This window comes from Tyto alba, unplaced genomic scaffold, assembly GCF_018691265.1.
Source record: "Tyto alba isolate M040663 unplaced genomic scaffold, T.alba_DEE_v4.0 Super-Scaffold_18, whole genome shotgun sequence".
In the NCBI taxonomy this organism is placed as follows: Eukaryota; Metazoa; Chordata; class Aves; order Strigiformes; family Tytonidae; genus Tyto; species Tyto alba.
Genome location: NW_024881280.1, coordinates 26,582,350 through 26,606,577, shown reverse-complemented (window position 1 = coordinate 26,606,577; position 24,228 = coordinate 26,582,350). Strand labels below are relative to the sequence as shown.

The following is a 24,228-nucleotide window of genomic DNA, read 5'->3' as shown; positions in this document are numbered from 1 at the left end:
GGGGGGGCGGGGGAAAGAGTGTAAAGGCCAAGTATGGACAGACGGATTGGTGTGAGAAGGATGGAGACGTTTGAAATCTGTTTCCTGTGCAGGCAGCTGTGAAGAGCAATGTTCTGAAGGCTCAGCACCCCCGACTGCGTTCCTGTCAGGGCTCCAGCACTGTGAGGAAATCATCTGTCTGTCTGTCCATGCTGAAGCAGCTGCACAGCTGACTAGATAATTGTACAGGCTGATGGTCAGGCTGCCTGGAAACACATTTTGAGAAGGGCTTGCGAAGTGGCATTTCAAGAGTGCCATGGGAGCAGAGAGGATGGGCCCTAGGAGAGAGGGATGCTGTCTTGCCCTGACCTTAGGGCTACAGTATTTTTGCACAGGTTTCCATGAAAGCAAATCTTTGTCCCAAAGTGCTCGCAGTCTAAAAAAAAAAAAATACTAATTTAAAGACAACTGCCATGTAGTGTTATTCTATAGGAAATACATCTAAAAGAAAACCAAGGCTAATGCTGGACCCTTGTTGTCCTGGGAAAAGTGAAGACTTTACTGGGGGAGCAGAAGTTAGAGGGACTGATAGCCAGAAACAGGGCTGAGAACACGGGCAAAGGATTCAGATGGTGAGAAAAAAGATCAAAATCTGTGATACAGAAATGAAAAGCACACATTGTGAGCCTCATAGTGGATATGATCTTTATTTAGCACATTCTTGCAAACCCTTCATTCTACCAGGTTCAGGCAGAGTACATGCTAGGCAAAATCTTTCAAAATACTTCTGCTTTTCAGGTTTGTGCATAGATAACTCACAGCTGCCCAATCATGTGGATTTCTCCCTGTGAAGCAGTAACTTTTGATCAAGGCCACAGAAATACAAAGTCACAGAAATGATGCATTGTTGCACCCTTTTCCCTGTTTTCCTTTTGCTGGGAAAATAAGTTGTTTGATTATTCTCATAGTTACTGTCAGGCTAGCCAAACTGATACTGCAACAGTGAAAGAGATTTTTAGGCTCACCCAAATGTTCCTATCACAAACGTTACATAATCTGTAAATGATCACAGCCAGCCCGTGGCATAACATTTGCATTTGTTACACAATGGGCCTCCAGCTTTCAATCTCATATTCTATTGGTGTTAGCTGCACTGTTGAATTCAATGAGGTATTCAGCAAAGCACCAAAATTAGAGCAAAGCAAGATCTGTTACATCATCTGTTCCACACATCTCCTCCCCCCAACCCCCACACCTCCACAGCTTCTTCCAGAGAGCTTTGTCTGGCTTTAAATGGCTCAAGTAACTTAGACTCCTACCATGTCCCTTGAGAGGTTATCCTGCAGTAAGGCAGATCTCAATTTAACCGTTTTGTGCTGTTTTGTCTGAAAACAGGAAGTACATGCAACACAAGATCAGCAGCTGAAAACTAGACCAATTGTGATACTGTCTTAAAATCAGAAAAATCTGAGGTCCTATGCAATAGTAAAGGAAATGATGCTAAAAAGGTTGATTGTAATACAGTGTAGCTATCAAGAAATGGGTCCTCAAAACATCAAAGAGGAATGAATGCTTACAGGTAAATCTGTATTTTAAAAGCCAATTCATTGTATTAGGAACAAACATGTCAAGAAAACTAAAATGCATGTGAAAGGAAATACTTTTCAGTTTGGGAAACAAGTTGATTTTCAGTATCCTACCCATGCTACAGGATTTGCATGTTAGAGACAGTTCTGGCATTGGTCTTTCAACATAAACAGAATCCTGAGAAATTCCTGCAGCTGAAAGGCTGTGACTGCATCTATTGACATTAGAGACCAATTTCCAAATTTCTGGGAAAAAAAACCCTGCCTCATATAGGATTTTGGTGTCAGCACTTCCAGGAATCTGGAGAGCAGCAGGAGCACCTGAAGAGGGACCTGAACATGTATAGATGTTTACTTTTGCTTGTCTTGCTTTTTGAGATTGATAGTTGTTTGGCTCAGCATAGGGGAAAATGCACTTATACTAGTTCCAAGGGTTTGTGCTGGGGGACCTAGGGCAGTCATACATGGAAGTAGACTGTAGTAAGATTTTAAAGAATACCTGCTGCAGAAAAAGCTCTGTATGGTTATGGTTTTCTAAAGTATAAGTCTCTTTCTTTAGAAAAAACAAATAATTATATTCTTCCAAAGTGGCACAACTTATCTGGAATAAAATTAATTCGCTCATAAATAGGAGTATTCTGCAACACTATTCCAATCAGTCTCCTTCTTAGACAAAAAATTGGTTTTGGAAAGCACAAAACAAGTTGACAGTATATGAGTTATTGAATATTATGTGTTTCTAAATTAAATGATGTTTTTCGTCATATTGCTGTGACTGACTTTAAATAAAAAAAAAAAAAAAAACAAAACATCGCAAATCAAAGATCTTTTTATAAATAAGTTTGCAATTTCTAGAATTCCAGATACAAAACACACTTTAAAACCCCCTGGCTCTTGCTGCTGTTTCACATATGGAGCTCAGCTTTTCAGCTTGTCCTCTATGTCCAAATAAAGCACTCTGTCTGTCAAAGCAATTTCAGGTAAAGTTTTAAGGGTGGCTTTTCAGATGCCTTATGCCGTGCTTAACAAAAGGGCTGAGAGGGGAACTGACAGATTATAATCATACAGTTGTCATCCTTTCTCTACAGGCATCGAGCACCAACACAGTGCAGAATTACTGGAGGAAGAAGTGGGGGGGTTTTCGTCATGTCACTGTAACACAACAACTGTCAACGTGTGTGATAGGGAGACAGATCTCCTGACTTTCAGCTCCTCATCCTTAGGGATAAATCTACTAAGAAGCAGCTCAGTACATAGGCTCACAGCTATACAAATATAAATATCTAAGTGCCTGCTTACCTGAGGGTTACAGTGCAGCTATATAAAATAAATTTGCACTTCTCAACTGTCAAGGCAGGGAGCACTGTTTGGATATTCCTTCTATGCACACAGCAAGGTTTCCATAATGGGGTGGTCTCCCATCACACCACTTGGGTAGAGCAGAGAGAGATAAATCCTTCTTAACATGAATTTGCTATTTTCTTCCAAAGTATCTGTTAACCTAATAAAGCTTTTTTATGTATAGCATGACACGAGAAGGAACTTCTGTGTCAGTAGTTGTTCTGTAACTGCAAGATTTGAGGTGTATTGATATCTTTATTGGTTTAAAAACACAGACATACTAACTTAGAAAACAGTTATTATGCTGACATTAAATTAGAATTAGTCTCTACCAGTATACCTTTTCTTAATTCAGGAAGACTTTTTTACCACTTTTTTTTTTATTTCCTCACTAGAGACACCCATTTTTCTTAACATTTGAATGATATTGTGGGCAAAGAGTATGAAATACAAAAGGTATACAATACAAATTCACAGCAGTGGATGTATACGATTGTTTTTTGAACTCTGGATGATGGTTAGGTAGGGCTTAACTGTTTGACATGCAAGTCTGGCAAGTGATTAGAAAAGGATTTTTGGCCTACGCTAAGCAGCAATGTTATGCAGTTTAATCAGACTAGGGCACTACATCCCACATGTTCAGAAATAAAAGCCATTTCTAGTGCATATCAATAGGTCAATTTCAGTTTATCTTTATATTCCTCCTCCGATGTGGAACATTCCTGAGATGACAACTACATTTGAGTGGGTGTCACAGATAGGGAATGCTTAATTAAATATAAAAAACCCCACTGCATAAAAGTCTATGGTACTAAAAAAACTCCACTGTGTTGCACAACACAGATATTCAGATCTTGTCAGCAGTGGCAGAAACATGAAAACTTCCTATTCTGAAAAGTCACAGCTTCTGTAATAGTTGAACAACAGGAAAACATAGAGCTGCCAGCAGTATGGGATATAAGGCAGACAGCTCAGTAGTGCTGGAGGGTAGCAGTGCCAGGCACAGGTTAAGTTGCTATGTGTTTGTTATAAAATAACTGTGTTGCTGTGGATGTTGGAATTTATATTTATGGAGTCTCAGTACACTGATATAGCATGTTTCTGGAATAGCTGTGATCTTCTGTAAGATTGCTCTGTAAGTCTCTAACTGATACCTGTTTGTTTTCTGCATCCAGTGTCTCCATCAAAAGCACCCAACTGGACTTCCCCCTCCTCCAACTCTTCTGAGAGGCAAACCCATGCCTCAGAGAGCAGCTGGACAACCAACTCGGAGGACACCAGCAGCCCAAGCATTGCTCCCTCCTACACAGATCTGCAGTCAGTCAATACTGAGGACTTGACCAGTGGTGGAACGTCTGCAGCAGATTCCGCTGGTAAGAGGGAAGCCTTCAGGCTTCCATCTCAATCTTTTTGATGCTACTCACACTCACTGCCCAAAAGCGAGCTACAGGGAACGGATCCAAAGCAGGACAAACTCAAAAGACTGGGCAGACTAACACTTTGTTCTAGTCCAGTTCTCAAAAAGGCCACATGTGGATACGTGCAGACTCTCAAAGTAAGAGCCAAGTGCAATCTGTTGGTGGACTTGTATGAGTGAAATGTTGGAACATTTCTGGTTTTCACATACTGGATCAGCTTAAGCTGATCTCGGAGCTAGTTCTCAGTATACTGTAGGAGAAACTTGGATGCCCTCCCTGAACTTCTGTGCAGAAATTTTCTTAACTCTCCAGTGTATTCAGCTGAGGCAGTTCCAACTCTGCTTCGGTGAGTGCCAAGACACAGATCCAGGCTGCTGGATGCATTCTTTGCACTGTGCTTTGCACTGTTACTGTAAAGTAATGCAGAGATACTGTAGGATATGACAGAGGGTGGTTCAGTAGCAGATTTTGATCATTTAAAGATCCTTTATTTGAACTTGTAGGGATCTATTCAGATGGCATCTGACTGTGGAAAAATGTGCTGCATGGCATTGTAGCTCGTTGTTCCTCAGTGGTACTCTAGATCTGTGAAGCAGGAGAAATAAAGCAGAGCAGTGCCACCTGTGTCATGCAGAGTTGGAATGATGAAAACTCCTGAATGACAAAGCAGGCTTTCACAGAGCACAGAAAGAGCTGGCATGTCAGGACACAAAGAGGAAAGAAATACACAGCTCTATGAGGGAGAACCTGCAGTATATTGGAAACTGTTCACCCCAAGCTGAGGAAGATCAGTAGCTACGTAGTTTGGTGATGAAAATTGATTTACAAGTGTCATGATAGCTCTGACATGAGGTATTTAATGTGTTCTCTCTCAGATGGTGAACGTAACAAGATGTGTGAAATAAGATCTGTTTTGGGATAATGGACTTCCTAAGCCCCATTGAGGTCATATGTCCCTTCTATAAGAAACATATACATAATGTCACCTGAAAAGAGTATTATTTGATAGTTCAGTGAAACTGGGTTGGATATCAAGGCAGGTTCATAAAAAGCAGCATGGTGTGTACTGGCTGGGTGCTTAAGAAAAAAGATTTGTGGAGAAGTAGCATTTACTTTGGATAAGTAGGAGACCTATCTTCAAATAATACTGTTACCCCAAGTCTGTCTGACTATTTTTATTTTAGAATACTCTGCTTGTCTGTACCTCTGCATTTGGAAACCACTGGTAGAAATATAGAATAGGCAAGCTGGCATCGTGTGCCAGCTGTTCGGATGCCACTGGGGGCATCAGTTCTGTTCTGATGACCTCATGTCTATTAGGGTGAAGTGTAAGAGTTTTCATCTGGAATATGTGCTGGATATTGCTGGTTTGTTGATTTGGTATAGGTTGCCAAAGGATGACTTGTCACTGGGACTGTCTCCACATGAGCAAGGGAAATGAGGGATGCCCAGTTCACATATAACTTTGCATCATATAGAGAAATGAAAGGCAAAAGTGCTGCTGTGTATCACTGGCATACATATGGAATTATTTGCTATATATGACCAAAAGAGAGGTTGATACTTCAGAAAAAGCTTTGTGTGCAACCTTCTTACTCTTCTTTCTTTCCTAGGCAGTCACAGACTGACATATTTATTAGCAAAACAGTTATAAAAAATCATTCCAATCATCTATATATTTTAAAAGTAAAAATGTAGGTAATATAGGCAAGGCTGTGTCATTCGTTAAAACGTAAGGTACACTACCTTAGTAGTACTGGAACTTGAAGTAAGAAATACATCTAGTCTTCCTACCACCAGATATGGAGTTCGCAAAAGGGCAGCATGACCAAAGCACATCTGTTTGTTCCCGTTGATGGGATGGCTCACAGCCCACCCCCCGAGGTGCCTGCTGGCATCAGGCAAGGTTTGTGGAGGTGAGGGAGCTGAGGACCTGCTGGCCATGGAACTGTTGTACAGTTCTGGCTGCTTTTCTGCTGTTCACTCTGCCTTCATCCTACCCTCACAGTAAGTGGACAAAAACGCATGATCACTTTATTCTCTCCTTCCTTTCTGTCCCTCTTCAGAAATTCAGTTATTCAAACCTAACCTGACTTGAATCAAACCTTTGATTTGTATTTCTCTTCTCAAAAAACTGGCTGCCTCAGTCTGTAGTGGAGTTTGAAGGCTCCATCAAGGCAATGAAATAACATGTATTTTTTCCACGAAGGAAAAGAGAGGAGTCTTCATGCTCTATGATGGTGAAGTCATGTTGACTGTGAGACAATATGTTGACCCTAAGGTCAGGATTGATGGAGAGGAAAAAAAGAAACAAATTACTTTCATTGCTAAAAATCCCAACGAAAATAAGAAATGTATTTTTGATCTACTTAATGGAGGTAAAGAATTGGGTCTGTAAGAGTAGCTCAGATTTAATGTTGTTTCAAGCAAGGAAAACCTGTTGGGGAGAAAAGCGTGAAAAATTCTACACAGTGGTCAGACACTGAGTAAATGTTTTAGCCGTGGTGAATTTTTATTGCCTGAACACCATAGAAGAGAATCCAGGATACTCTGCTCCGTAATTTCACCACTGGTCTTGAATTTATGCTGCATGCAAAATGCTTAAGCATCAACTGTTTGTCAAAGCTCCAGGCATGGGGTTTTGCGGGGGAGCAGATGAAAGCCTGAGGTAGGTCTGACTGCAGCCACAAACACAGCCAAGTCCCAGCAGTGTGAAGCCACATCTTGGTGTCCAGGGCTGGCTGGCCTCAAGCAGGTGAAAGAGGCCCAGAATCATCTTCCTCACAACTGGTATAAGATTTGAGCATAAAACAATTCCATGGGCTTGAGCTTTATCTAGTGCATGTGTTTATGTAAGATATAACCTAGGAAGTTATCTGAGAGAGATGGTAGAGAGCTGAATGATCCCAACCCAAGAACTTACCCTCTCTATGGGGGGGACTGCAGAAAACATCCTGGCTGATGGAGTTGGAATAAGCTCAGTGACATCCTGTAAAGGCAGCAGAGTTCCCAGTGGTGAAGGTAAATATTGCATGAGCAGGGCCGAAAAAGTTATTTTGCTTTTTGATCACAGTGCAGCTAGAAGATGCTGCGATTTATTGTCTGTGCTAGTTTGAACCCTGGCACCAAAAAGCCTTTTGTATTATCTTCATCTTTGTCAGCGTGGTTGCTATTTTAGCCTGCAGCAGCTAGCCAATAAATTTGGGTCAAGTGATAGCAGACTGCTCATTTGACGTGGGCGTGTTTATATGGTTATACCAACAAGCACTTTACAACAGCTGGGGTTTCACAGTGTGTGTGAAGCTGCATTTGGTGCTGGTGAAGTGGCCTGTTGCCTCAGAGCTTCCTGCCATGCATCACCATGTCACTCAGCTTGGATCAATGAGCGTGGAAAGAAGCAGGAACTTTTGGCATCTGTGCTGTACTCTGCAAGATAAGTAACACAGGACATCTCTGTTACTGATACAATACAAGTATTTATTCATTCTGAAGCAGATGCCTGTCTTAGCTTTCAAAAAAAGCCAAATATCTACATGTCATAGGAGCAAGGGAGAGGTCTTCTTGTAGCTATTATTATAGATGGGGAAGCAGTGAGATCTGTTCTGAGGTTGTACACAAATACCTCACAGCTTGATTTGTATTTCTGCATTTCACCGTTCATCTCTAAAATAATTTTTAATTTGTATAACTTAAAATTAAATATTGACTTGTATATAAAATAAAAATAATTATATATGATTAATAAAAATACAATAAAATATATAATATATATTTGCATAGATCATAAACTATATATTCTATTATAAAATTAGTAGAATATATAATAAAATCTATCTGTATTATATAATAATGCTCTCTCTGCGTGTATATACATATAAAAAGCTGATTAGCCTTGTTGACGTAAGTTCCCTGATAGCTCTTTTAGGTGTGTTGTTGCTAGTTCTGTTGTTGTTTCTGTTGTGATTTGTATCTTAGGAGAGCTGCAGCTACGCCATGTTTGATGTTGACAGTTCAATTTGCTGACCAGTTGTTCTCTTTGGCATTCTCCTGAAGCCCTGGGACTACTGGGATACTGAGGAAATGGCTGTGTTATTTTCTGAGAACATCTGTGTGTTTGGAGATAGAAGGTTGCATATGTGACCCCTAACTGCTCAAAATCCAGAAAGTTAATAAACAGCACAAGAAATTAATTCTCAGAATGTTGTTATTTTCAGAGTAAATGGCAAGGGGTTCTGCTGCTTCTATTTTAAAACTTGGAGATGACAATTCTGGCAAGCTCAGCTCCAGCCATTTCTTGAAGGTAATGGAGGGCAAGTACTAACTTTTCAAACCTTTTCTTGATGCTTTTCTGCAGTAGTTCTCTTACGAATATTTCCTCTTTAACTGTAGCTAGCTAGGTACTGAGTCCTGATATGATGATTGCAAGAATCATGTTCTGTGGTTTTCAGTCAAGCAACTTTGAACAGATAATACAGCTGTGGAATGTTTTTACACTGAATGCCAGAAACAGGCTACAAGCTCTGAAGATATTCCATGTTAATTACCAGAGCAAGGGGGAAAACAGCATATGTTGATGGTTACCACAGTTATGCTGTGTAACTATTAACCAACTTGTTCTGGTGTCCCAGTCCCAGACACGTGAAAAAATTTGTATGTGAGAGCCTGCCAAAGCCAGCTGGAGAGACAACAGGACTCCAGAATACCGTGAGCAAATAGCACCTAAAATGCATTCTTGCACAACTCCAACCTGTAAGGACTCAGTTCAGCACCAGAGGCAGGGTTGTTTTTTCTTCCTCATGTCCAATACCAGCCACCAGCTAGCAATTCAGGATTTTTATATTCTAGTTGTTGTCCCATATTTTTCGCAAGGCATTTCTAACTGTAAAAATAATGCATTGGTAGGGCAGAACTGGGAAGCTAGGTCTAGGTAATTCATAGCAGTAGAAAAGTTTTGATCCAAGATCAGATCTGTGTTCTGGAAATCTGCTCCTCTTCAGCACTTTATGGCCACTTGAAGGAATCCACAGTATTCCGGTGACCTCTGCAGCAGTGTTGAATCATTGTCCCTGTTTTGCAGTGGGAAGCCTGCAGCTCAGTTGTGCAGGCTGGACCTAGGTGAAGTAGAAATGGCCTTTGCTGTATAGTCTGGCAGTCTTGCTCTCTGAAGCAGCTGAAGATTGCAGGTATAAGCAGTGGACCAGAGTCTCTGTCTCAGTCCCTCCTTATGGCAGGAAGGAAAGGCACAGAAAGTCTGTCAGGAGGAAGGAGGAAATGTTAGAATGAGGAAAGAACAGGTACAACAATAAACAAAAGTTTCTTTCTATCCAGTAGAGAGAATTACAAAATAAGCTTGGTCTGCAGTCATCTGATTCGTAGACTTTAAGTTTAGAAGGGAGGACTATGATATCATTATTATCATCTAATCTGGCCTCCTGCATGTCTCAAGTGAAAGAACCTCACCCAGACATTTCTGCACCAAACCTGTAACTTCAGTTTGAGATACAGCATATCCTGAGTAAATATCTCCGTAAAATTTTTCTGATTAACATCAACTGCAGCAAAGTTTGCCCTTGTTCAGCCACCTCCAACCCTTCAAAACTTCGGGTTTAAAAAAGGACTGTCCTGATAATACGTAAAGCAGAATTGAGATGTCACTAAGCTCAGTTCTGCTAGCTCTTGTGTCCTCAGCTGGGGCTAAATGTAGTCTCCTAACCTGAGCAGGTTCAATATCTGCCTCATCTACGCCCCAGAAAATGACACTGATTAGTTGTCTTCTCTAATACCCTGCCTCCCAAGGAAGAGTGATTGAAGCTGCTGTAGAACTATCAGATTCTTGCTTTTTCTTCAGGAACGATGAGAAATTTCAGGGTGCAAGAGGAGAGGATATAACATTGCTCTCATAGCAAGAAAGGAGTTAGAAGAAAGCTCAAAAGGACCTGCTCCTACTAATTTCTACTAGGCTGAGTCTTATCCTGTTTACTCCTGTGAATTAATCAGGCCTCCTTTGCTCTTCCACATCCTGAGAACACCAGGTCTAAGACAGGATAGAGGCAGAGTGTGAGAGAAGAAAGTGGCAACATGAAAGAACTAGGTCTGATTTTCATTATGGCTTAGAAATATTTTAATTAAAAACATTTTTATTTTTAAAAATATAGTAACTTTGTTGTTTAATGGAGTGCTTTCTTGCCTGCATGCCGGCATAGATTCAGTTCTAATCTCATCCATGTCACTGGCCCTGCAGACAGCTAAAGGAGCATCTCTTAGTTCAGGTGCTGAGTTTTTTCCTCATGGCTATTCTGAAGTGCAGCTACAGTAACTGTGGATCTGTAGCAGGGTTATGCTTCATTATAAAAGAGCTAAGTGCTGAGCCTACATGGTATTCTTGAAGAATTTCACTCTTTCCACACCTATTCACTGATGTTTTTATATAGCCAGATCAACTGAAAGGAAAGCAGCCAGAATTCCAGCCCCAGTCATGGGACTGATCTCCCTTTATGTAGGCGACATCCCAAGAGAATAGATGTGGGTAGATGCTTTGTAGTTTATCTCATGCCAGTGAGGCAGACTAGGTGGTATGAAGCCCTCTGTTTGTGTTTGTAAGGCTGTGATTCCTCAGCCACAGTGTTTACATTGGCCCCAGTTGCTCTGTAATGCAGTGCAGAAAGCCACATGCCTATGTGATAAGCCAGAGGAGTTCAGCAGGAGATTTTGCAGCTGGGCAGGACATTTCAGTTTGAAACTTAATTGGAGATGGAACACTTAAGTGCAGCACCTATTTGTGATTGCTGTGTTGAAAGAGGAAAGACAAGGTTTGTTTGGAGCAATTCTGCAGGATGCTAAATAGCTTCTGAACTTAAAGCTGCTGGGAGGGAAGAGCACCAGAGCATCTCCTGACATCTGGCTCTTTCAAAGTGGAAAACATCAGTGGCAATCTTCAGTGGCATCATCTCACCTTTTGCATTCAGTTCCTGGCAGCACGCTGCTGTATCACTGACAGAAAGCATAAATAGCATTAGAGTGATATCGTAGCAGTGGGGCAGCACTCTCCCAGCTTCGTGCTGCTTGGGGATGTAGCTGGTGCCCTATGGAGCTGGCTGCACCCTGGGGAGCCCAGTTCTGCACCGCTCACACAGCAGTGGGGTTCAGCAAGTGGAGAAATTACTCCCCTGAGAACTCTCATTTTCCACTGTCAACTCTACACGGCAGAGAAGTAAGCAAGGTTTCAGCAGTAGTACTGATTAACAGGAGCTGTAAATCATTTCACGTGCTCTTAATTAGAGATCACAGTTCTGTGTGGAATTTCCTGTCTGAATACAAAGGGGCTGAATAGAATTGACAGTGTAAAACAGCAGGTGAAAAGGCTGGCAGGAGCAGACAACAAGTAAGAATGAGAAATTTCATGATGCCCAAAAGCATGGATTTGTTTGCTTCTCCCTTGCTGTGATATCATCTGAAACCTAAGAAAGGCTCAGGGGATCCCTTGACTACACAGCACAAGAATTGGAAAAGTGATGATGAGCATCTTTAGGGGATCAGTTATAGCTTTGTCTTCTCATAGAACAGTGTGGGATAAAATGGGAAGCAGGTTTGTTATAAATAAGAAGAATGTAGGAATCATGTAAGCAAAACCTCTAGCTTCTATGTTGACAATTTATTTTTTTGTACCCACGTAGAAACTTTTTCTGATTCTTTTTAATGTCTGTTTTTATCAGAACTTCTTCCTCATTCATTATTTTATTCAGCCCCAATGTTAGTGAAAAAATGTAACAACTTCTGCTCTTTCAAGACAGAAATGGATGGAGTTGGATGAGAGTACTGGAGGGAGATTGCTGATGTAGGTCTTCACCTCAACATCTCCATTTTCTAGCTGATCTACCCTTGATCAAACCAAATAATGCTGGAGCACAGATATTATATGAATCTTGCGTAATGAGCTTGTTCATCTGTTATTAGAAGCAATTTGGTCTTAATTGTCTTTATGTTTGACAGATAAGACCAGAATCTTCTGCCTAATGTTAGAATAGATATAAACTGGTATTTGCATTATGACCATGCTCATTACACAAGAGGAAGAGGAAACTTCATGTTACTTTCTTCATTCTTATCATGGTTACCAAGAATGAGAGTTGTAATCCTGGATTTTTCTGATGGGGATGGCAGTCCAATTTGCTTGTCGCAAACCTCCTAGTGGTATTGCAGTAAATCTCATGGAGACTGATTTGAACTAATCACTTAGGATTCAATTTTTAAAAACTAAAGTGCTCAGCACCTATCATGAAGAAGTCCAGATCTGGGTTTGGCACCTAAAACTGCTTCCAAAATACTCACATCCCAGTTATTCCTATTATGGTGCAGCAAAATTTTCAAATATTCAAATATTCAAATTCCTATTATGGTACAGCTCAGTATGCTCATCTCCAAATCTAGCCATTTAGTTTAGTGCCTAAAAGGTGAGTAGAGATCCTGTCAACATATGTCCTGTAGCTCTGTGTGCTCATGCACATTACAGGCTTTGTACAAATTATGCCATTTAAGTGCAAATTTAGTTACCAGTTTATTGAAGCTGGTGTGTTTTCACATGTAGACATTTCAGAGGGCTTTAAACATGATTCACTTAAGATCACTGGAATGGAAGCTATTTCCCAGGACACTGGTGTAAATGTATTTATAACCATTTCTGATCCATGTGTTCCTGTGCCAGTATTGTTTTTCAAATAGCTTTTTCCCCTCTCCAGCATAAGCCCTTTAATATAGTTATACAGTGTAATTATATCTCTCTCTGTTTTCATTTGCTAAGCTGAATGAGACAAACTCCTTGGTATTCTGCTGCTCCATTCTCCTCATCATCCCAGTAAGCCCTACTCAGCTTGTGTTCCCGTTTGAATTAATATTTCTTGGATGTGATGATCAAAAACTGTGCACAGACTGAGATCTTACCATAGCCTGATATCAAGATATTGTTGTTTCCTCATTTTATGGAATTGTCTCCTTGATAATCCCAGGATTTTACTTCCTTTTGTGCTAGTTCATTAGGCAGGTGCCCTTTCACTATATTCAGATTGAATATCTGTATCCTAGATCACTTTCTGTCATAAATAATTGATGAGTTCCTTCATTATTACAAATGTATCTGCCCTTAAATGCCTGATTGTGAACTTTATATTGTTTATTACATTTCATCTAATTTCTGTTACTCCAGTCCTCAAGATTTTTATCTTATGCTTTTCGCTTTTTCTTTCCAAAGTCTTACATACTACTGCAGTCAGACTTCAGCCTTGTATTTTCTAAAGTAATTTTTACCCCGTACAAATATAGTTACTATATATGCTCTTCTCCAGTTGTATGGTGCCATCTCCATCTGAACCAATTCCTTTAAAATCCTTGTGATGAAAGCTGTAATTACATGTCAGTTCTTTCAGAGTTTAGGAAGGGAGCTTATCAGACCTCCTGATCTGAATACAGTAACCTCTCCAAAATGTTTTATTACCTCATTAATGTTCATTTCCATTTCCACTCCCTCCTTTTGGTTGTCTAGCCTGCCTCCTGTGCCCTTATCACTACACTCTGCATCATCATTCTTATTAAAGGGCAGTGGCAAAGTATTCATTAGCTTTGGCACAATGTCTAGATGCATTAATGTTTAACTATTACCACAGCCCCACTTCCTTGCTCATTATATATGCATATATGTGGTTTGCTTTAGCTCCGGTATGCATCATTACCACCAAAGATTATTTCTGGGAAAGTTAAGGCCCGTTGAAACCCAGCTTTCCATGTTGACTAGTTCTGTGTCAGCTTTGTTGAGCATTTATCTTCAATAAAAGTTTAGTTGTAGGGGAGAATTAAACAGCAGGACTGACTAAGTAATCTCTGTAACAAACTAAAATATCCCTCATTTTTGGTGGTTTAAACACTAGATGAGGGATGCAGCTAAACCTGCTTTGAAAATCAAAATATTAGGGCAGGATCTTTTTCTGTCAGGTTTATGTGCTGATTAGTGTGTGGGTAACTAAACTAACATTTGGGAGTGAAGGGAAGAAACGGATCTTCAGCAGTGGCGCAACCATACTACCGCATACTGTGCACTCTGGTCAGGTGAGGAACGTGAAGAGAGGAGCTGGAGCTGGGTAGGGGCTTCCAGTGGTGGGGAGAGGGGCTCCATGTAGATGAGGGGTGCCAGGGAGCTGTGGATGTGGCCAGGTCGCTCTCCCTCCTCTTTTCCCCTCCTTCCTGTCTTCTGCTTCGCCCGTGCCTGAGGATAAAGGACCTGCCTCCACAGCATCCCATACTTGGCTCCTCATAGCGGAGGGTGGGAGCAGGAGAGCAGTTGGGGCCAGGGTCTGTTTCCACCGCAGGGAGGGCAGAAGCAAGGCTAAGAAAGACGAGGAGAGGAGCAGGAGCCAGATGCTCTGTGGGCATCCCCGGTGTTAAGGGATGCTGTGGGAACTGCTGTTGGCGGGAGAACCTCCCACACCCTTGCCAGGACTGGGGCAAGGACCGGAGGGCTGCGGCAGGTAGGAATCAGCTGCTGGAGCCGGAGCAAACACGTCTCTGTTTCTGGCACAGGGCAGCCGGCAATCTGCCATGCCTGGCAGTCCAGTACCGCCGGCTGCCATTTGCTTCTTGCTTTTAACTGGATTTACATAGGCAGACGCAAACGTGCACACTGGCACTCGGCAGAGGCATGAGCTCGCTGTGTAGCCTGTGAGATCGTGACCTCTGTGGGTGCAACTGCTTGTAGGGGTGCCCTCACCGGTTGAAATCTCGGTGTGGATAGCATTTGAGAAGGGAGGTGCTGGTAATAGACACCTTTTGGCTCCAGCCCTAGGGTTTGTTGCTCGTTTTCACAAACACAGTAATTACAAACTGCAGTGTTTCCTGAAAGAGCCTAAGGCAGATTTTGGAGCAGTGGAATAATTTAAGGTATGAGCAGCATAAAGAGATATAGTAACACTTAGGTGTCTTCAATGCTCCATACCAAAAGTGAAAAGTATAGGACAAGAGGAGATCAGTGGTTACTGACAAAGAGTAACACATAATATAAAATGAACATGTTGAAATAGGTGTTTCAGCAAGTAGCTGTTTTGATTATTATCTGAAATGCAGATAATGTGTAAGCTTAGACTTGCCACTTTCCCAGGATTCCGGTTATGTTAAAACAGAGCTTTAAAAGTCATGGCTTTGTGGTGACATGAAGAGGATAGCTCTTCACAGCAACACTGACATGGCTGGAGGGAGCAGGGTAGCTCTGACTGTATTTAGTCTGATCTGGTCGATCTGTGAGTCTTTTGAAAAGATGGGGTATATGCCATATTGTCATTAACTGCAGATGTCTGATAGTAGTTGAAATAATCTGTACAACTGTCTGTACAACTCTGTCTCTACACAAAGAATAGGTACCTAGCACAGGCAGCTGCCAGGCTTTAGGCCATTTTTCATGTGCTTTTTTAAGTAAGTCCTGAATTTAAAATGAATCCTCTTTCTCTGAAAATTTTTTCTGTGATTGCATAATGGTGAATGTGGTGCTGAGATATACATATTCTTACAAGAAATGTGTGATAAGAAGAGTGTCAGTTCTGAATGAAGTGAAATAAATTCACGTTCTTTCATCAAGAATATTATTGATTCTGTTCGCCAAAACATATAGCCCAGTCCTGCTCCTGAGAAGCCCGACAGAAATGTCCATTCAGTGCAAAAAGCACAAGGATTTCCACGTGGATGTGCCTGCTGCGTTCTGCCTCCCACTAAACATGCATTTGTATGCTTTGTGGTAGGCACGAGTCTTCGGGAGCGATGGGGGCGGAACGGGAGCACGTGCCAGCGCGCAGGGTACGGCGAGGCACGTGGTCCATCCAGGAGAGCAGACAACTGGAGGGTGTTAGGGCATTTGACACGCCAGCCAGCTCCACAGCAGCACAGCGCCGTCTCCAGCGCAGCGAGTTGGCTCTGCAAGTGGGACACGAGGTTGGCCCAGGGTGCTTCGCTACGCCTCCTCTGCGGCAGACCCTTCGCCAGCCAGCCAGAATTAGGATCCGGGTGGGAAAGCTTACACAGAAGTAGGGGGGCTTTACTGGAGGCTTTGCTTTCATGAACCCACCACTCCTCCCCTGGATTGGTTTGTTTGTTCAGGCTTGGTTGCCTCCAGCAACACATTATTAGCGTGAACTATGGTGTATCCTGGGAGACCTGCAGGATTCCCTGAAAACCTTCTGAGTTCTTCCTCTCAGAGGAGGGACACACACAAAGGCATTTCACTCTGGTGATGCAGTTGCATGTACATTGTTCCCCTCTTTGAATGTTGGTGTGTCTCTTTGGCAAATGCTGTAACTGGACTCCACATTCTTCATCTTGCTTCTTAGTCTCAGTCAGTAGAATATACTTTTCTTGGTAAAGCCAACAAGCTGCACTGCTCTAAAGGCTGTATTTGAAACCATGCTTAGCTGAGGAGGTTTCAGCAGGGCTGTGCACTTGTTATCTCTGTACAGACACGTCAGTCCTTGCTGATGGTAGACTTCAGGCTTTCAGGGTAAATCTGGCCTTAAGATAAATACAGATTGCGTCATTCATGAGCAGCTTTCTGCTTGATTGATCATGGCTACAAAAGCAGCGAAGACACAGTGATGTGGATTAGCAACATGGCTTGTGAACTCGAGGCTCTGCTAAAACCATACATCTCTGCTAAAATCTGTGCCACTACAAATCCTTTAGATACAAGCAAGTGTTATGAGAGCCTCCCCATGATGTGGTCAAACCCTGCGGGTATGCTTTCCATCTCTGCTCGGTTTGAAATTACAGGACTCAATGATTTTCCTCTGAAATCTGCTTCAGCTCCTTTGCCTGTCCTGGGCTTTCAAGGACCAGCCTATATGTCACAGCACAGTTAAAACATCATGAAAAGCACTTGATTTCCTGATTAGTTACATGTGTCCAGAGATGGGAAGTGTCAGGTGAACTGATCTCCCATAAAGGTCACGGCAAGTTAGCTAAGAGAGGTCAGTGCTCCAGTAGTTAAGGCATCAGCACCAGATGGCATCTCAATAACGGAGCAGTCCGAGGCAAGGCACATGAGCGTTCCCGTGAGAGTAATGCTAGTGGTAATGGGGGCCTATTGGGAGGGCAAGAGGGTTAAGGAAATACAGAGAAGATGTCTTGAGTGCGATCAATGTTCACCAGGAAATTCAGTTAGCAAGAGACTTTGATGCTGAAGAGCCGTGCAGTTTATTCCCTGTGCTCACACTGAGGCTGCGTGCATTTTGCAGGAGTTTCACAGGGAAGGACGCCGAGCCACAGCCAGTTTCTAGGGGCTGTAACGCGGAGCTGTGGGCACGCTCCCGGCCGTGGCCGTGGCCGTGGCTTTGCAAGGCTGCCCTGTACCTGTGCAGAGCTGGCTGCTGCCTCCAGCCGCGGCTTCAGCTCTGCCCCTGTGCCCCTGCCAAGCTGCTCCCGGCCTGGCAGGGGCTGGGGTGCTGCTGGGGTGAAAGGGTTAGCTCTGCTCTGCTGAGATTGACAGTCCAGCTGCATCCACAGAACAAAACCAGTTTGTCTCGCGTGTCTGAACAACCCAAACCTGAACTAATGGAGCAAACAGGTGTGAAGGGAGAAGGGTTTTGCCTGAGCCAGTAGCTCCTTGTCTGCTGGATAAAAGGAAAAGCAGGTCAGGAGGAATCAGCACATCCCTCACCAGATATCAGGGAGAGGAGTTGCTCTTCAGAGAGCAAAGGCACTTGAGATTAACCTGTTAATTCTCGGGGCTCACTTCCAAGGAGTTATCAAGTCAAACAGCATGGGACCAGCTCCCATCAGGCTTCTCCTCCTGGATCTGGAAACCCAGCTTTGGTCCCTCTTCATTTCTTTTTCCAGTGAAGACGTGAAGAGGAAGAAAGTAAGAGGATGGCTAAGCTATACTTTTTCTGCATTTGAATTCTTTCTTACTATGTTAAATAGTAGACAGCTTCAATCCACATACTCCAGCCCATCTCCTGCTTACAGAAAAGTTTCCAAGGTGGCTCTTGAGCCTCCTGTCTGCCAGTACTTTCTGAAGAGAAAAGGGAGCCAGAAAAGGCTTCCTGGTGAAAGGCAGCTCTGTTTCAGGTACAATAATTGTAAATGATACTGCCTCCTTATATATTCTTGCAGTTTTAATGAGAAAAAGGTGTTTCTCACTTGCTGGTCTTTGTACACTTCTAGAAAGACTTTGTATCCTTTCTCAGAGATGACTGTTACTTCATGATACAAAGTTTATACTTCGGTTAGTCAAGTCCATGCAATGCTCTGGGATCATTTTGGATGGGAACTGCTGTATGGTAGGTAGATAAGATCATAAGTGAAGTCATTCTTTTTCTCCAGAACTGACAGACTTCACACATCTAGATTTTAATAAAGCACTCAATACATTTTCTGAACAGCCCAACAGCCTGTCTGTTGTACAAACTGCACTGAAACACCATCTTCACAAGGCTGGTTAATGTCTACTTGTGTGGGCTTCATCCAAATTTCTAGTATTGTCCAGGATTTCTTTTGCTATGTTACATGACTTCTGTGTACCTATGATGCAGAAATAAAAATTTCAATTGCTGAAATCTCTAAAATCCATCACCTAGCTCTAAGAAATGCTCTTTTACCCACAAGGTCCCTTTGCTCTTCCTTCATGTCAGGTTTTTCTCTCTTCCTGACCATTTTTCCTTTTTTGTGTGCTACTTTACTTCTATTCCTTTCCAATTTAAAATAACTTAAATGCTTAAGACGTGCGTTGCAGGCAGCTTCAACTTGTTCCTAGTGGATGAACCTGCTGCATCTTGCCTTCTGGCAGTGACGGTAAAATGGATAAAGGGACTGTCAATCCCCTTTACTTGGCAGAAGACCCCTCTGTGTGCAGAAGAATTTCTTCATATTCTGCTTAAGAACTTAAATTGCTGTTCATCAACTGGATAATTACAGTAGCACTGTTGCAAAGTAATGAATGCTACTCTTTGAGGAAATACATACTAATTCTAGCAGTAGCTAATGCTATACAGGCAAATTTGCTAGAGTTGCACCAAACCTGTCATATAACTAAAATGAAAGTGTAAAATAAGTTCTCGTGCCATTTTTAATCTAATTGCATAGTAATCATCAGGTGGTAAATATACCTCGCTATTTTTCCTCAAAAATTTAAGAACCTGATACTCCTTTTTATATTTCTTCAGTTTTTTGTTTTAAAAGCCTTCAAAATCACAGCTCTGTTTGGAAAATGCTATTTCATGGGGTTTTTTTCATATAAATGGGGTTGACTGCAATGTGTTTAACAAAGTCAGCTTCCCCACTGACTGTGTGCCACCAAAAGGGAAGATGTTTAAAAAGAGGAAAACACCAGGGTGAATATACAGAAATGTTTAAGGTCTCCAGGCTGTATGCTGAATCTGCTGGTATAGTTTATTTTAAAGTAGATTTCACGTTAACAGCTATACAAAATGGTGAACAAATGATCAAAATGGTGAATATATTAATTCTGTTGAAAAATAACTGCTGGATTCACTAAGGCAATGAACTACAGCCTCAGCATGGCCCTTGCTCTCTCGCTGTCCTCTGTGATGAATGGCAGGACTGTTGATAGTTTTCTTTATTGCTAGCACTATAAGAATAAAGTCATTTTTAATTTCTGTGATGAGGTAAGATGGTGGGAACAGTGGAGATTCTCCAACATAATTTTCTACTCTGTGGTTTCTCTTGCAGAAGTTTGAATACAAAGGCTGCCTTTATCAACTGCATGTTTATTTTCCTCAACTTCTCATACTTTATAATTTGGCTATGAATTTTAAAGAGCATCAAATGAAGCAGAGATTATAAATTAGCACCCTTTGTGTCTTACTGAAAGCAGAGCAGCCCCTCCTCCTCAGGCACTGCAGAATTCTTTGCTAATAAGGCTGACTAAACAAGTCTTCATTAAACTTCATGTTGCTGGACTGGAGAATTTATTTGGCCCCATCATCCGTTCAGACCATGACCTGGACAAATCAACCGTGATGCCTCAAATGTGAAAAGCCTTTGTTTGGCTTCTCACGTTCTTAACACAATTAGTAGCTCTGCAGCTTGTCTTCTTGGGCAAGGTAGGGTCACACTGTCTCTTGATGTAACTACTGCTCTCCAGGTAAGTCACTTGGAGCATCCGTTAAGTGATTCAGTAGGGTATGATTTTAGCCCTGTAACTTCCAATCCCATGGAAATGAGTGGCAGATGAGGATAAAGCTGGTTACACCCAGTTGTCATAGTCGCTCTGTACTGTCTGTGCTGGCAACCTGCTAGGAAATGTAATAGGCCAAAATTTCCTCTAAATTGGTGTAAAGAAACTTGGTTATGCAATATGTCTGTCGTTAGGGTGACTGAGGCTTTTCTCCACTTCTAAACACTGTGGTTCACCACCTTCTTTTTTTCAACCAGAGTTAAGTTACAATAGGTGTGACTTCTCTGTATCATGGCAGACTACACATGAGTCTGATTAAAAATCACCTTCCTTTTGGAGATAAAGTTATTACAAATAACACCAAATAAAGCAGACAGCTTTTTATAATAGTCATTAAAGCCTTAGGAGTTGTTTCACAAATATGTAATTCCTTGAGCATGTCGGAGTTTGCTTTGCTCAAGAAGAATGAAAGGCCAGAGCTTTAAATTGTATTTCATCATCAATCCTGAGGATGATCCATTTACTTTGGCACTGGTTTTGCTGCTTCTTCAAAGTAGCTCTCTGTTCCCTTGGGTGTTACTGCACTGGAGGGAGTGGTATGATTTCCATTCATTACAGTCAGGAGTTAAGATTTCAGGTTTCTTCCCCCAGGCACTGGTTGAAGCCTTTCCCTTTTCTGTGCCTTAAAGTCACAAGGCAGTGGAAGCATGCAGCAGGTGAGCCAGGGTGCTCCCTCTTTCTGTGTGCTTATGCATATAATTATATATATTTTTATATATGTGTGTGTGTGTGTGTGTGTGTGTGCATGCCACATTTTTTTGTTGGAAGGGTTGGGTGAGCATCAGACAAACCTAACCAAGTGGCTTTTGAATCAGACAGGTCTTAATGGTGCTACAAATAATACCCTTGTCCCACCCTGGCTTTCTGGCCCACCTCTGTCCCTCTCTCCACACACGGACCCGGGTCTCCTCAGCCTGTAGCACAGATTGCTTCACAGCACCAGCAGAACTATTTTCTGTCGGGTGGCGTCCAACCAGTGTGTGAGGAAAATAACATTCACACAGTCTTCTGAACCAGCCTTGCCTTTGATGGGGACAGAGCTCCTGCCTGCAACTCTGGGTCGGAGAAGAGCTTGGTTGCATGCGATAGGAGATGCATTTCTAACCACAGCAAGGTTGGTGTGGATTTGAATGGCAGGCACGGTTAGGACATCCTTGGAGGTGAAGGAGGCATCTCTGAGAGTTCCCACCATGAGAACTGGACCAGCTGGGCAGTGGTCTGTGGCCTGTGAACTTCTCTACACATTCTTCTCACAGACCTTAAACGCTTACCGGCAAAACACTGCTTCAACCATGTGGAAACATGTAACAAGCTGAAACCCATCGGAGACCATGTCTCATATAGCTCCCGGTCATTAGTGGGTTTGGCTATTCATATTTTCAGTCATGAGAAGCTGAATTTAGCTCTGACTAGTGTCTGGATTGAGCCATGTGTTATATAGCTGAGGATTATCTGGCTTTCAGTTAATCTTTCCCCCCAGTGTATCTTGATGCCTTTCATTCCTTATGTTCCTTATATGCTTTTTCTGCTTTGAATGTATCCTGGCCTAAACCATCTTGTCCTGTCAGGATGATATTCCAGAAAGCTGTTCTGGGCCACTGAGCTTTAATTTTGCCATCTTTTCCACCCAAGAAAAGGATCGTGGGATGGCTCCTGTTCAGAAGTCACTGGTTGCAAAATGAATTATAAACACTGCCAAACACGGCTGATGGGATTGTGTTCAGCTGAGTTGTACAGGCTGGGCTTGGTTCCTTCTCTCTTTCTCAACTGCTGCAGGATGAACGCAGGCCAGCAGCGACAAGATACTGCTTAAGAGCAAGTCCTTATCTGTTATTGATGCTTCAAATGCCTCAGGAAACAGAGTTGAAACAGACTTTCATCCAGGTTTCATATTTTGTAAGGATGAACATGAATAAAGCCTGGTAAGGTGTGATGAAAAACGGACTTTGTTATGGGTGGCTGAGAGAGCTTAGGGACTCTTCAGCGATTTGTTCTGCAATGAGATCCATTAGGCTGTCAAACAGGCCCCAGCAGTAAAAGTTCCACTGGTTAGGTGTCTCCAACAGTATCTGCCAAAGAAGTGTTAAACATCAAAAGTACAATCTTGGAAGGGGTGAACTAGATATGCGATATTGATCAGCTGGTTTTAGTTTTTTTGCAGGGCGTTGTTGGGAAAGTTTTGTGGCCGTACTGGTTTTGACAGAACTTCTGTCAAGGTCCAAGGTGGGGTTTTGACAGCCTGGACCCCAGACTGGCAATAGCAGGGTGGGAGAGTCCTTCTCTAGGATGAAGGACATGAAGCTCAAGTTGAGCTCTTGCGTAAACAAGAATAGAGTTGAACCTAGGTTTCCCACAGCCAAGCAGAAAGCCTGAGTCACCAGCCTAACAGGCATTTTGGATTGAATTTATCCTTCTGTTTTTTTTTTCACAAAGGCTGTTGAGAGTCTTTGAGGTGTTCAGTTTACAGATAACAACAGCACTTTAGCGTATGTATTTTTTGGAAAGCAGATTATTTTTTTCCCCACAAATCTGATTCTACTCCTAATTTGAATTAATTGTTGTGCACATTTAAAAGGTTCTTTTATCAGAAAAAGGGTTAAGGGACTAGTAGCACATGAGGAAAAAAACTCTGTTTCCTGAGAAACAAGTTTGCTTCAGTATGTCCATGACATCCCAGCACCCCATGCAGTGCTCTGTCGTGGTGGCCAGATTAATTATGGACTTTAATTGGGAACAAGAAACAAAAGAGGGAGTCTAGGGGAAGATGACTTCATCTCCCTGCTCATCTTACATTGCTGTTTTGCACAAAAAGATCGAGGCAACAGACAGAACAGCAGACAAAATTATCTACATAAAGGTTTCCCTTGGCTGAGGAGAGGAGAGGAAAGCTAAAATGAGAAAAGGATCATTGTTCATCTGGAAAGTCACAAGAGCAGGTCTGAGTTTTCATCTTTTCCAGCCAGCATGTTTGTTTAAGCCCCACACCTTTAAAAGTTTTTGTTCAAGCAGTTTGTCCTTCGGCTAATTTCTCTATCTCATTCCGCCTTAGCCTCAACTTGCCACAAGCCTGGGAATTTTTAGCCTCTGTGAAACAAGAAGTGTTTTTTCTTACACTGATAGAGAAAGCCCTATCTGCTATATGAAGCTGTTACAACAAGGAGGGAAGTGAGCAGTGATGGTGTTGGACAGCTTCATGGTTGGCAGACCTGAGGGTATTAGAAAACAAATGTTCCAGCTCTGCCGTTAATTATCTCATTTCAGGCAAGTAGTATAGGCTCAGATTTGCAGAGGCCTAGATGGAGAGGCTGTCATTGTACTTAAAATTATTTCTATACTGATTTATTTTAATGGTTAAATGTCAAATCAGTAATTTATTTGTAAGCCAGATACTTTTGTAAGCCAGATTTCCAAATTACCTAGATAACCTTGCCTTCAAACAATCTGTTTTCCTTAGCGTGACAAAATTCCAAATACATTTTGTTTCGCCATAGTAACCGCTAAGGGGAAATGAGAAAAACCTGAGTAACCCCAGAAATATCACAGCAGAGCGGAAGGATGCTGGATGTTCCCAGAGGCGCTGACAGATTGTCCCTGTGGTTTTCAGCCGTGCATCCGAAGTGCTTGGGGCAGGGGTGAGGGCAAGGACAGAGGCGACCTAGGCTAGAATGGGACATTTGGGAAGACC

At 42.2% G+C, this 24,228-nt stretch overlaps 1 protein-coding gene across 3 annotated transcripts in view; it reads left to right on the top strand.

The window, feature by feature from the left end:
- Window positions 1–24,228, top strand: part of STON2 (stonin 2) — a 79,022-nt gene that overhangs the window by 21,516 nt on the left and 33,278 nt on the right. For all 3 annotated transcript variants that reach the window (XM_033008557.2, XM_042790573.1, XM_033008556.2), the window contains exon 4: window positions 4,082–4,279. In XM_033008557.2, coding sequence (XP_032864448.1) covers window positions 4,082–4,279 — 198 coding nt within the window. The remainder of the gene's footprint in view (window positions 1–4,081; window positions 4,280–24,228) is intronic.